Source organism: Gymnoscopelus microlampas (assembly GCF_963454915.1).
Source record: "Gymnoscopelus microlampas genome assembly, chromosome: 8".
In the NCBI taxonomy this organism is placed as follows: domain Eukaryota; kingdom Metazoa; phylum Chordata; class Actinopteri; order Myctophiformes; family Myctophidae; genus Gymnoscopelus; species Gymnoscopelus microlampas.
The window spans coordinates 19,044,703-19,058,016 of NC_139945.1; the positions used below are offsets into that span (position 1 = coordinate 19,044,703).

Sequence of the window (13,314 nt, forward strand, 5' to 3'; positions counted from 1 at the left end):
TACACTTAAGTCTTTGTTAGTAGTAGTGGTACCAGAATGTACTACATTGCTCTGTGGTGGTGGTGGTGGTGGTAGAAGTGGTACCAGTACCAGTATGTACTAAAGTACTCTGGTAGAAGTAGTAGTACTAATGGAGCTCTACTATTTCAAATGAGCCTAGAAACAAGGCTCATTGAAATCATAAATACATTTAGTGGGTTTCAATCTATCTGGAGAAAGCAGATTAGATGGAGATAGATTAGAGAGAAAGAGAGAGATAGATCAACAGATAGATACAGATAGATCAATAGTCAGGTAGAATAATAGACAGGTATGTTCAGTAACACATCCAATGACTTAACTGCTTTAATAGTCAGGTACAGTGTCTTCACTCAGTAGAGTGCATACCTGTTACAGTATGCCAGTGAAATAAGGGCCATTTCCGCATGTCCAATAGTTCAGCGCTATTGTGCAGTGACTGGGAGTGAGCTTATAAAGGCACACAAAGTTTTGTGGGGTCAATCTTGGGAAATCTTTCGGAAAGGTTTGTGAGTTCTTCAGCCCATGACAAAGCTTTCCACAACATTTCAAAAGCTTTTGGAGATATCCTTCTAGTAGCTACAGAATGGGGTGAAGATATCCCCCCCCCCACCCCCCGCAGGGACGTCACGGGCTCTCAGAAGGTGGGGGGGGGGGGTGGACTTTCGGTGGACTATACCCCTTACTTTACACTTTGGCTATTAAAAAATAGCAGATATACAAGCTCATAGCGCGGCACCGAGTGCCGCGCTATGAGCTTGTAGATCTGCTATTTTTCAAAAAGCGTGAAAAACATTACAGTAACTGTCAAATGTAAACAAATTCTGTATTTTCAAAATTTTGCGTTTTTTGGGCGGATTTTGTTAGTTTTTTTTGTTTTTGTTTTGGTTACTTTATTTTGGGTCTTAGGGTTAGGTTATTTAATTCTTATTTTGCCTGATTTTACTGATTTATTATCAAAACTTTTTTTTTTTTCCGCAAAAAAGTGGGGGGTATGAAATCACGGATCTGTGAGAGTGAGGGTGTCGCGTTGTACGCACAGTGAATGGCCGTGACGCCCCTGGTTCTTAGCCCATGACAAAGCTTTCCACAACGTTTCAAAAGCTTTTGGAGATATCCTTCTAGTAGCTAGAGAATGGGGTGAAGATACCCCCCCCCCTGTCCAACTCTGGTGTAGACAGAAAAAAGCGGTCCAAGTGCAGAGCCAACCCAGGTCCAGTTGACCAAGTCTAAGTGGTGTAAAACCCAATATGGAATGAACTACAGACTCCATTACTGCTACTACTGATACTACTAATACATGGGTCATAAATATATAACAAACTACAGACTGTAGTCAAATCTCTCTTGGAGAATCTGTCCCATTGAAGGCTGAGACACAACACAGTTAAACAGGATAATTCAGTGGACGCGAGTGCGCACAGACACACACACACACACACACACACACACACACACACACACACACACACACACACACACACACACACACACACACACACACACACACACACACACACACACACACACACACACACACACACACACACACACACACACACACACACACGGGAGGAACACAGTAAGCATATAAAGAATAGAAGCAGCTTCAACATCTAACAAAAAGAATTTATAGGAATGGACAGTGACGTCACAAGCTCATGGGTCATTGGTATATCGTGTGTGTTGCAGTCCTCTGCTTGGTATATTTCACAGGCAATATTCACACACGCGCGCACACACACGCACTTATGTGCGCGCGCGCGCACACACACACACACACACACACACACACACACACACACACACACACACACACACACACACACACACACACACACACACACACACACACACACACACACACACACACACACACACACACACACACCCTAATCTATACACTCTCACACACCTTAAGTGCATAACCACAACAAAACATACAAAAAACTAAACAAAAACCATCATGTGGTTCTGTCAAATCAAAGTATTAAAGTGTGTCAGTAAACAATAACGTCTCAATGGCAACCAGGTCACCATGGGAACCCATGGTGATGGCTATTGTCATAATTCAGTAGATTCATACTGTATATCTCCATTTTATATTTGGTTTTATCTCAATATCTATTATTCTAGATCAGCGATTCCTAAACTGTGGGCCGTGAGGAAGTGGCTCCCCAAATAGTTGGCAAAACACTACGATTTTATTGATAATATAATTGTATAATGTATAATATATATTATACATTAATATAAAACAATGTAATGCGTTTTTCATTGTGATACCGATAAATAGGGACTTAAAAGTATACCATGTTCGTTCCATTGATCCAAGCCGGAACACAATCAATTGATTCATCGTTAATATAAACACGCTGTGAAAATGCACGCGGCCCATCCATCTGACCACTTAACACGGCACCCAAATTTCGCTATTTTCAAGTGGGCCTTAATCCAGACAAGGCTGGGGGCTGCTGCTCGAGATACAGATGGAGATAGAGAGATAAAACTGGTAAGATATTAGTTTTTTTTTTATAACAGGTCTTTAAAGTGATGTTATGATTCTGTTTCACTTCCTCGACGACCGTCTGGGGACTGTTTGTTTGTTTGGGGGCGTCTCCATGGGAACCAGAAATGTCAACGTGTCATTTTTTTGTCAGTCAAGACAGTCGGGCACATGACGCGGCTCACTGGAAGCAGCAGGCAGGAGGAGGCTCCTCTACCACAGTGGTTCTCAAAATGGGGTCCGGGGACCCCCAGGGGCCCTTGAGGGGGTTCCAGGGGGTCCCCAGGTAAATGATCAATCGTAAGGAACCAGATGGACCCTTACAGGTCTGTAACTCTGAGAGTATAAAATACAAATGGTTCCATTTGTACACTCTGAAGAGTTATGGGAGGGGGGGTCCATGACCTAATGTATAGGGCATAGCAGTGGCGGCCATCTTGTGGTGCCACAGATAGAAAACCCATATTTTTTTCTCAGAGATTTCCAAAAATATTTATATTGATTATTTTAAGTCTGGAAGCAACCCATCCAGTGTCAAAAAGTATTTGACACTATACTATATTTAATAAATATCTAATTAAATATTCAAATATTCTTTGACACAGAATCAAATGTTTTATGGTCATGATGATTCACCAGGAGCCTGGATGGCTTGGTTCCAGGCTTAAAATAATTTATATAAATATTTTCGGAAATCTCTATGGGAAAAATGAATGGGCTTTCGATCTGTGGCACCACAAAATGGCCGCTGCTGCTACGCCCAATACCAAACTAGGGGTCCTTGAAATGAAAACAGTTTGAGAACCACTGCTCTACCACACCTGACAGCGCTGCTGACCCGGGTTCATGGCAGATCCCACGGGACAGTTGAAGTGTCGGGAGAACTCTGGAGAGTTTGACAACGTCCCGATGACCCGGTACCGGGGGGGGCTGTGGGGGTCCGTCATCAGGCCCTCATGAGCACTTTCTGGGGTCCTCACAGAACACCACACCTGGGGGAGAGTTGGTGTTAGCATGTTAGCATTCTAGAAATCTGAAAAATCTCACTGAAACATCTGAAACAACAATGTGCCGATTTCCGTGAGTTTTGGACAAAATCTGTAGGAGTAAAACCTTACCCTCCTTCAAACCCGCTCTAAAAGGGCACCTACAACTGGCAAATTGTAACTGGTCCCTGTAAAAAGTCTAAGCTTTAAAAAGTCTAACTGGAAATGACTTTTTCCAAAAAACAAAAAACTGTTTACTGTACATATCTTTCTTTCATATGTTTTTTGCATATTATTGTATATTGTTGTTTGTCTTTAGATGTCTCGATGAATTGAATATGCAGGAACTTAATGGAAAGAAGTCCTGAGGGCTTATCTGGGTCATTCTTTTATCATTCTTTTGTATAAATCTGTGCCACTGTGCCTTGTTTTTGCAAACTGTTAATAAAGTATTCAATCAATCAAAAATAAAAAGTTTTGTCTACCCACCTGGGCAAAACCAACGAAGAACAGTTGCTCATTGGTGAGGTTGACAGCTGGTAGTCTCTTCTCCTCACCATGCTTCTGCACCCATGACCTATAGGCCTGAGAGATGTTATTCATATTATTAGCATTACCATATATCTCAGACATTTAATCACATTGACACATTATAATAGATTAGAATAATAAATGGGCTTATATACTATATAGATACAACTTTATTTATATTAGATTTTCAGGCTGCTAGGCGGCCTTCAAATCCAGTCCTATATTGCGCGGAACAGAGCAATGGTCACCGAGATATGGCCATTTGAAGTGTTAAACACTGCTGCAAGACTGCTGTAACGCCCCATAAGTGTGCAATTTAGGTTTATAGGTCCGACATGGCCCCTGGTGTGAATATTGTCAAGGCAATTTGAATATAGGATAACTAGCACATTTAGGACTAGGTCCTTCCTCAGGCAACATCAATGCTGGCTGAGGAATGATTCTTGTCCAAAATGCATTGCTTGTTCTGCTGCATGTATGTTGTTAGCCTAGTGCTTACGTAAATATATTGTATATTGTTAGCATGTTAATAACATTGGTACTGACGTTATAAGCAGCTTTCAGTCCTCCGTTATCAGCAATGTTTTCTCCCAGCGTGTTCTTTCCGTTGATGTGTTCTCCGTTGACAGTGTAGCTGTTGTACTGCTCCACCATGCACTCTGTCTCCTTCTTAAAGAACTCCAGGGAGGAGTTCTGCCACCAGGGACGCAGATTGCCCTGCTTATCATACTCCCTGCCTACAGACACACAGTCAGACAGACAGACAGACAGACAGACAGACAGGTTAGTCTCCTCATCATTCTCCACTACCAACGCAAAGTCACACAGATGGGCTTTGGTATGTGAACCCACCCTGGTCATCGAAGGCGTGTGTGAGTTCATGTCCCATGACCACTCCAATCCCTCCGAAATTCAACGCTCTGAACACAACACAATCATCACTGGTTACAATGTGTTATATGTCCAAATATTACATGAATTCATTAAAGGTAGGGTAAGTGATTTACTTTGGTTAAAATAGCTCTATATTCTGACAGTACCCATTGCTATAGAGTGTTTGCTCTCTATAGCTCAACAAGAGCTGGAGAGAGCCCTGTGACCGAACAAACGCTCTGTAGCAATAATTACTAGTACTTTAACCTTTAAAAAAAAAAAAAAAAAAGATCACTTACCCTACCTTTAAGTAATTAAATGTTACATAAATCAAATAATTAAATGTAAAAATGTTATGTTGAAGGAGTAGTTCACCCAAACAATGACTTATTTTCTATCAATGGACCCTTCGCTAAGCCCCACCCACTCCACTCTGTGACTGGTGGTGCGAAGTTAGTCACACCCAGGCCTGGCAGCGCATGGCAAGCTCTGCTTCTCACCCATTGACTTGCATGTTAAATGATGTCTTTTCCCCTTAAAAATAATCGATCATTTTAGGAGCAAGAGCTTCAAAATCTCTTCTAAATCTAGTCAACAAGGCCTGCAGTAGGCTATGCATTGGACAAATGTGCATGACATTATTTCAATAAACTAAAAACATGGGAAATGTTAGAGGAAATAATAGCCATGGATACACGACTGTCGACTGTCACAACCGTCATGGATGAACTTCAACCTGGTGTTTGCACTTTCTCCATTTATGGCCCGTACATCTACATAAACGTTCATATTTCAAATATAAAGTGCTTATCCCATGGCCACGGTTGTTACATTTATGTATGTATGCTTTATGTAAAAAGCATTCTAATCTTATCAGTGGCCATTTTCTCCATTGCTTTCAACTGAGCGACCCTATCGGTTGGTAGGTGTATTGCACTCTGATACATTATGATAAAATGGCCACTGATCGGATTAAAATGCTTTTTATTGAACAATACAGAATATACAGGAACTTTTGAGAGTCTCGTGCATAAATGTAACATCCATGGCCATGGGGTAAGCACTTTATATTTGAAATCTGAACATTTATATAGACGTACAGACCGTAAATGGAGAAAGTGCAAACACCAGGTTGAAGTTCATCCATGACTGTAACAGGAGTTTTCATGTACCGCAGGGTAAGACTGCAGCAGTAGCACTTAATATATAGATGAACAAATTAATTAATATACTTTAATGTGCGGAATCCGAAACAGGCAGCGCTGCGATTCAGAATTTTGTTACGATTACGGTGATTAGTAGTCTATTATTGACACCACCTGGGCGAGTGAGTCGTGTAACTTTCCTGACGTTAAGCTGTGTCATGTGTTCAACAACACAGCCATGCAGCCTTGCAGTTTAAGTGCAGATTTCAGCTTGGGAAAAGCAGCCTCCAAAGGGTTTGGGTACGTGGTTCATAGTCACCATTGCGTTATCGTGGTATTCCTATTCTTGCTATTATGTTGCAAATGATTGTGTGTGTGCGGGCGAAATAACATTTACAGCTATGGCAGGTGACGAAAGCTTGCCAGACCTATGCCAGGCTAACAACGGTTGCTAAGCTGGCATTGGACAATCGCTTTTGGGGTGGGGTTTAGCGAAGGGTCCATTACACACCCCATGAAGCCTTGAAGAGATTTTTTGGTTTTTGTCGCATTCCTAAGCCAATAATTTGATGACCGGCGGAGTCTCCGGTCTCTGAGTCCCCTATTGACTGATGACCCGGTCATCAAATTATTGGCTCAGGAATGCCACAAAAAAATCTCAATTAATTCAAGGCTTCATGAGGTGTGTAATTGATAGAAAATAAATAAGTCCTATTTTGGGTGTCACTACTCCTTTAACTGACTAGTTTTATGTGGAATTTTCTACAACCCCAACTCTAACCCTGACCCTAACCAGATAACATTAATTAATTTGTTTACTATCTGTGGTTAATGAGTTAGTTAAGCTATCTAGATAATAAGCTAGTTGTGGTGAATGAGTTACTTAACTAGTTGAGTTAGTTATCTAAATAGCTGTCTGTGGATTATGAATTGGTGAAGTACTTTAGTTATCTACTGCAAATCTGTGGTTGATTAGTTATCTAACAATAGCTGGTTAATGACTTAGTTATCTAGTTGAGTTAGCTAACTATCTATCTGGTGTTAATGAGTTAGCTAGTGAGCTATCTGTGCCTAATGAGTTACTGTACCTAATTAGCCATCGGTGGTTAATAAGTTAATTCATTGGAAGTTGGAAAAGCAGAAAACTGCTTTAAAGGGAAAGTTCACCCCCAAAATCACTCTTTTCCTATCGATTACACACCCTATGGAGACTTGAATTCATGGAGATTTTTGGAGAGTTTTTGACGCATTCAAGCCAATACTTTGATGACCGGCAGCGGCTCCGGTAGGAGACTCAAAGTGAGACTCAAAGTGTCAACTTTGAGTCTCCTACCGAAGACATTAGCATCTTTCTGCCGGTCATCAAATTATAGGCTTTAATAGGAATGCGACAAAAACAAAAACATCTCCATGAATTCAAGGGGTGTGTAATTGATAGAAAATAAGTAATTTTTTGGGTGAACTATCCCTTTAATGAAACAATCAGTCACTGGACAGTCAGATCAACAGATAGGTCTACAGTTCAACAGACAGACAGACAGATCAACAGACTTTGGGTGGTCGCGGGCATAGAAGGGAGCTTGCAGGATGCCAGCTGGGAACACAATGCCGTTCTTGGTGGGCATGTAGTATGCATTTACTGTAGGAGGGGTCATACTCCACCTGGAGAGGAGATAGAGGAATCTCAGCAAAAAAGACATCTCTGTCATGTGTACCTGCTGTGTGTGTGTGTGTGTGTGTGTGTGTGTGTGTGTGTGTGTGTGTGTGTGTGTGTGTGTGTGTGTGTGTGTGTGTGTGTGTGTGTGTGTGTGTGTGTGTGTGTGTGTGTGTGTGTGTGTGTGTGTGTGTGTGTGTGTGTGTGTGCGTGCGTGCGTGCGTGCGTGCGTGCGTGCGTGCGTGCGTGCGTGCGTGCGTGCGTGCGTGCGTGCGTGCGTGCGTGCGTGTGTGTCTTACTGGTCTCTGTTAGGAGTTTTGCGGAGTTGGTCTGACATCACTCTCGCTGAGAAGTTGTAAAAGTTTAACATGTTCTGAAAGAAGTTGTCAGCTGTGACCTCATACTGAAATAGAACAGAGTGGAACAGAACAACTTAGACAGACAGGAGATGTATGACCTGGCCATTCATTTTCATGATCTGAAAAGGTGGTCCTCCTCCTCCTCCTCCGTTCAATTGAGTCGTCTAAGAGGTATTTGCTAAAATGTGTAACAGCCAGTTATAATTAGTGCATAGCTAAAAACATAATCTCAGAATATTAATTATTTTGAAAAGACATCATTGGTGAGCTCTGCTCAACACATTGCTTAACTACAACCCCTAGTGGCACAAATCAGAATTAGAATGATGCCACTGAATACCAGTGAACAAGGGACTATGAATACGCCTCAGAAGGCCATGGTTTATAGTGATTTTATAACAGCTTTATGTCAAATCTGGTGTGCTGTATGCTTCAAATAACTTAATTGAGATTGTCAATTTCTCCTTGTTCACCCTCTCTCTGTCCCCTCTTTTTTTCTTTCTTTCCTGGAAAACAATGAAATGATGGAGCTTGAACGAAAACATTTTTTACCTACTGACCCACAAATCTACACCTGTAGACCACTGACCCACAAATATACACCGGTAGACCACTGACCCACAAATATACACCGGTAGACCACTGACCCACAAATCTACACCTGTAGACCATTGACCCACAAATATACACCTGTAGACCATTGACCCACAAATATACACCTGTAGACCACTGGCCCACAAATCTACACAAATATACACCTGTAGACCACTGACACACAAATATACACCTGTAGACCACTGACACACAAATATACACCTGTAGACCACTGACACACAAATATACACCTGTAGACCATTGACACACAAATATACACCTGTAGACCACTGACACACAAATATACACCTGTAGACCATTGACACACAAACATACACCTGTAGACCACTGACACACAAATATACACCTGTAGACCATTGACACACAAACATACACCTGTAGACCACTGACACACAAATATACACCTGTAGACCACTGACACACAAATATACACCTGTAGACCATTGACACACAAATATACACCTGTAGACCACTGACACACAAATATACACCTGTAGACCATTGACACACAAACATACACCTGTAGACCAATGCCACACAAATATACACCTGTAGACCACTGACACACAAATATACACCTGTAGACCAATGCCACACAAATATACACCTGTAGACCACTGACACACAAATATACACCTGGGGCCAGTTGCACCACCTCATACTAAGTTCAAACTTAGCCTAGTTAAAGCTTAAATTACTTTTAAAAAGCCATTTAGACCGGGAAAGTATTGGTGTCATTTTTAGATTTCTTTGGCTATTTTTAGAAAAATCGTGAAAATGTGTGCAAATCTTTGAATATATATTTTTAAAGCGAACATTTGTAACTCAAATCTTTGCTTCTGGGGGTCCCTGGAACAAAAATATTGTACTTTTTTTTGTCACGGGGTGCCGTGATTTTCAGTGATCCCCCCCCCCCCCCTAAAACATAATCATCAGGTATTATGGTTATACTAGGAGTTAGAGTTTTTTCAAAAAAGTGTACAGAAATTGCTCTACAGTGCATTGGCACTCTATCTAGGTATAAAGGACAAACACAAGTAAACTCTACTACTCAGAATCAAACAACAAGAACTATACATTCGCAACAATAGATTGATTACAAAAAAAAAAAAAAGAATATTTAGGAGTGGGAAATCTGTGGGATTGTAGCAGTGTCTATCTCTCTGAATAGGTGTGCTTGATTGTTCAACATTATGTGACGCCATACAGTTTATCAAACTTATCAAGAATAAATGACTATTGAATGCATTCATGCATAACTTATATCGTCGTTGCATTTATGAATATTTAATAGCAGCATGATGTCACTCACCCCGTCATAAACATCGTCTAGTTCTTTTGAGTCGAGGATGAAGTCTGGGAAGCCGATCATATCATAGATAGCATCTGCCTACACTCAGACAGGGGGACAAAGAGAATTTAGTAGAGGTAGTCAATAGGTTTTAATTGAAAAAATTGAAAGTATACTGTGTAACGTTTTCAAGTCAACAAAAGCTGGTTTTGATATAATCAACATAACACACAATCCCCCCCGCTCTGTCTTACCTTGTCTTTTGCAGCCTGTCTTGTCTGTCCATCCATCCAGGTTAGTTTGTCCAGAGATTCCTTAAACGCAGATCGAATCCCATTGATCATCTCTTCAGCCTGACAGACAGGGAGCGAGAGACACGGAGAGAGAGACGGGGAGAGAGAAACAAAGAGAGAGAGAGACAGGGAAAGAGAGACAGGGAGACAGAGAGAGAGAGACATGGAGGGAGAGAGATATATCAGGAGAGAGCAAGACAAAAGGAGAGACTGAAACAGAGACAGGCTCGAGGTCTAATGTAATTTGTATCTAATGTCTTGAAATGCAATCTAATCTAATCTAAGTGAAGCTTATTTAGTCTAATCTAATGTAATCGTGTCTAATGTAATGAAATGAAATGTAATGTAATGTCATATAAATGTCCTGTCTGTCTCCTGGCTTAGTGATGACAGTGAATACTTACTATCTCTTTACTGTATTTGTCAAACGTGTGTTTGACGAAGAGCGCTCCCAGAGCAAACCCCAGTGTATCGTCTGTGTTCCCAATGCATGTCTGCCAGCGAGGAGTGCACGACTGGAACAATAAACAGCAACGTTACTAATATTAGAAGCAACAGCAGTACTAGTAATAGTACCGGTGGTGATAATAGTATCTGTAGTAGTAGCAGCATCAATAGTAGTAGTGGCTGATATATTACTACTAGATGTATTAGTGATAGTAACAATAAAAGTAGTACCATCACCTTTTTGGTTCCATACAGACTCTCCAGTAGTTTGTCTTGTGCATTCTCAAAGCGTTGATCCAAACTGGACACACCTTTCTGAACCAGCGTCCAGATCATGTAGTTATTCAGCAAGCTGAGGCACCAGTATATAGACACGCATACAGTATAGATAGAAAGACAGACAGACAGACAAACAGACGCATATACATATACAGTATAGATAGATGGATGGATAGATGGACAGACGGACAGACAGACAGACAGACAGACAGACAGGCAGACCATGAGTTTTATTTCCATCCAAATATTATTACCGTATTATTATTTTATTTTTATTTTTTATCCCGCGATTTTTGTAACCCATTTTTTTCACCCGGTGCCAATTTCCAAGTGATCCTGGGCGCTACACCAGCCCTACACCAGCACTACACCAGTCCCCCACAGCCAGGGAGGCCAGGGCCGAGCTCATGCTTCCTTCAATGCATGAGAGCCAACTGACCTTCTTGTCACCTGACAGGGGGGAGTTTCCCCGGTAGGACGTAGCGTGTGGAAGGAACACGTTATTCCAACCAGTTCCATTCCCCTCAGGCGCCCCGGCTGTCATGGGGGAGGCGGTATAGCGACCAGGATTACTACATATTTTTGTGAGGGTACAGTATTAACTACCCTAGGAGACACGGGGAGAACATGCAAACTCCACACAGAGTAGGCCCTTTCGCCAACCCCACCCTGGGTATGGGCGCTGATGACGCGGAGGAGAAGACACGCCCCCAGCACCCACAGCGTCCCTGGCAGGAATCGAACCCAGGACCTTCTAGCTGTGAGGCAACAACGCTACCGACTGCGCCACCGTGCCCCCTTTTATTATTATTATTTTCTAAGTCACTGGGTGCAAAGCAAAACGACCTGACGAAGATGTAACCTTACATCGAAACGTTGTGTGTGTGTGTGTGTGTGCGCGCGTGCGCGCGTGCGTGCGTACAAACCTGTGATCAGTCTTGTTAATGAGCTCTGACAGTTGAACCAGGTATTCTTTTGCGTAAAGGACAAGAGGTTCTGATTCATTGAGTTCCAGAGGAGAGAGAGACGCAGACAGGAAGTCCAGCCACTCTACTGCTGGACACAACATCTGGAAATACACACGTGTCATATCGAATATTATAAGTCATACACATTAGAATAATAACACATCTTGAAATACACACATCATATTAATATAGCAATCATACACATCATTACTGTATTTACAATAGCAAAACGCACATAAGCATATACATTACAATATGAAACAATCATGCACATAATGTGATAATATAATTACATTAAACATAATGCTCATACACGTTAAGATAATTGAGGGTGAGACAGAAAGACAGGAAGAGGGTGAGAAAGACAGGTAGAGCAGTGGTTCTCAACCTTTTCAGACCAGGACCCCCCACCCTGACAAGCACTTGGAATTGTAGGAGTTGAGGCATTACATTTAGTTTGACTCGGTTCCACAGATAAATATTGTGAAAATAGCTAATTTCACAATTCTTGCCTCTTTCTTATATTATTTGACAATTTGGCCAATGTTTGACCAGTTTTTATAGTATAGTTTGTTGATTACCTTTGACACAGCAATGGTGTTATTCTTATTTATTTATTTTAGGTATTAGAAAGGCACCTTAAATTGTCACTTTAGAAATGTGCATATACCCTGTATACACTTATACAGTATGTTGGCTTGTTTGTTGAGTGAGAAAACAATGTTGCACATTAAGCCCCCCCCCCCCCTCAAAATCATGTGGGGACCCTCACCCAACCCACAGGTTGAGAACCACTGAGGTAACGGGTGAGACAGAGAGACAGATAGGTAGAGGGTGAGACAGGGAGACAGAGGGTGAGAGAGAGACAGGTACAGGGTGAGACAGACAGACAGACAGACAGACAGACAGACAGACAGACAGACAGACAGACAGACAGACAGACAGACAGGTAGGACGGTGAGACAGAGACAGGCAGAGGGTGATACGGTACTGTACCTGCAGCTCAGAGACGGTCATCTTGTGGTAGATCTTCTCCTCGTCTCTGCGTTCATCTTGAGGGACCTGAATGGAGGCCAGCTCCGTCTCAAAGTCTATGATCTGCTCCATCAGAGGCCTAGTGGCGTTCCTGTCTCCACCCAGCAGCAGACCCAGCTCCACCATGTAGTCCAGGTACGCTGACAAGACCTACACTCCCAACAACAGTATTGAAATCATTATAAATCACTGGTTCCCAAACTTTTTAGCTCAAGACCCAAAAGAGAAATTCAACGTTTGCCCGGGATGCAAAACTAGTGATAAAAGCAGATCAAAAAGCTCACCACGCGTCGCTTCGCTCCATGTGGTAATTT

The 13,314-nt window shown here is 41.9% G+C and overlaps 1 protein-coding gene across 2 annotated transcripts in view; it reads right to left on the reverse strand.

Annotated features, from left to right (window-relative positions):
- Positions 1–855: 855 nt before the first annotated feature.
- Positions 856–13,314, reverse strand: part of ece2b (endothelin converting enzyme 2b) — a 38,520-nt gene continuing 26,061 nt past the window's right edge. For both annotated transcript variants that reach the window (XM_084064886.1, XM_084064887.1), the window contains 12 exons: positions 12,962–13,150; positions 11,924–12,066; positions 10,956–11,070; positions 10,676–10,786; positions 10,233–10,331; positions 10,000–10,077; positions 8,013–8,116; positions 7,611–7,721; positions 4,894–4,961; positions 4,588–4,778; positions 4,000–4,095; positions 856–3,516 (listed from right to left, as the gene is read on the reverse strand). In XM_084064886.1, the coding sequence (XP_083921012.1) occupies positions 3,337–3,516; positions 4,000–4,095; positions 4,588–4,778; positions 4,894–4,961; positions 7,611–7,721; positions 8,013–8,116; positions 10,000–10,077; positions 10,233–10,331; positions 10,676–10,786; positions 10,956–11,070; positions 11,924–12,066; positions 12,962–13,150 (1,485 nt within the window). In that variant the 3' untranslated portion in view covers positions 856–3,336. The remainder of the gene's footprint in view (positions 3,517–3,999; positions 4,096–4,587; positions 4,779–4,893; positions 4,962–7,610; positions 7,722–8,012; positions 8,117–9,999; positions 10,078–10,232; positions 10,332–10,675; positions 10,787–10,955; positions 11,071–11,923; positions 12,067–12,961; positions 13,151–13,314) is intronic.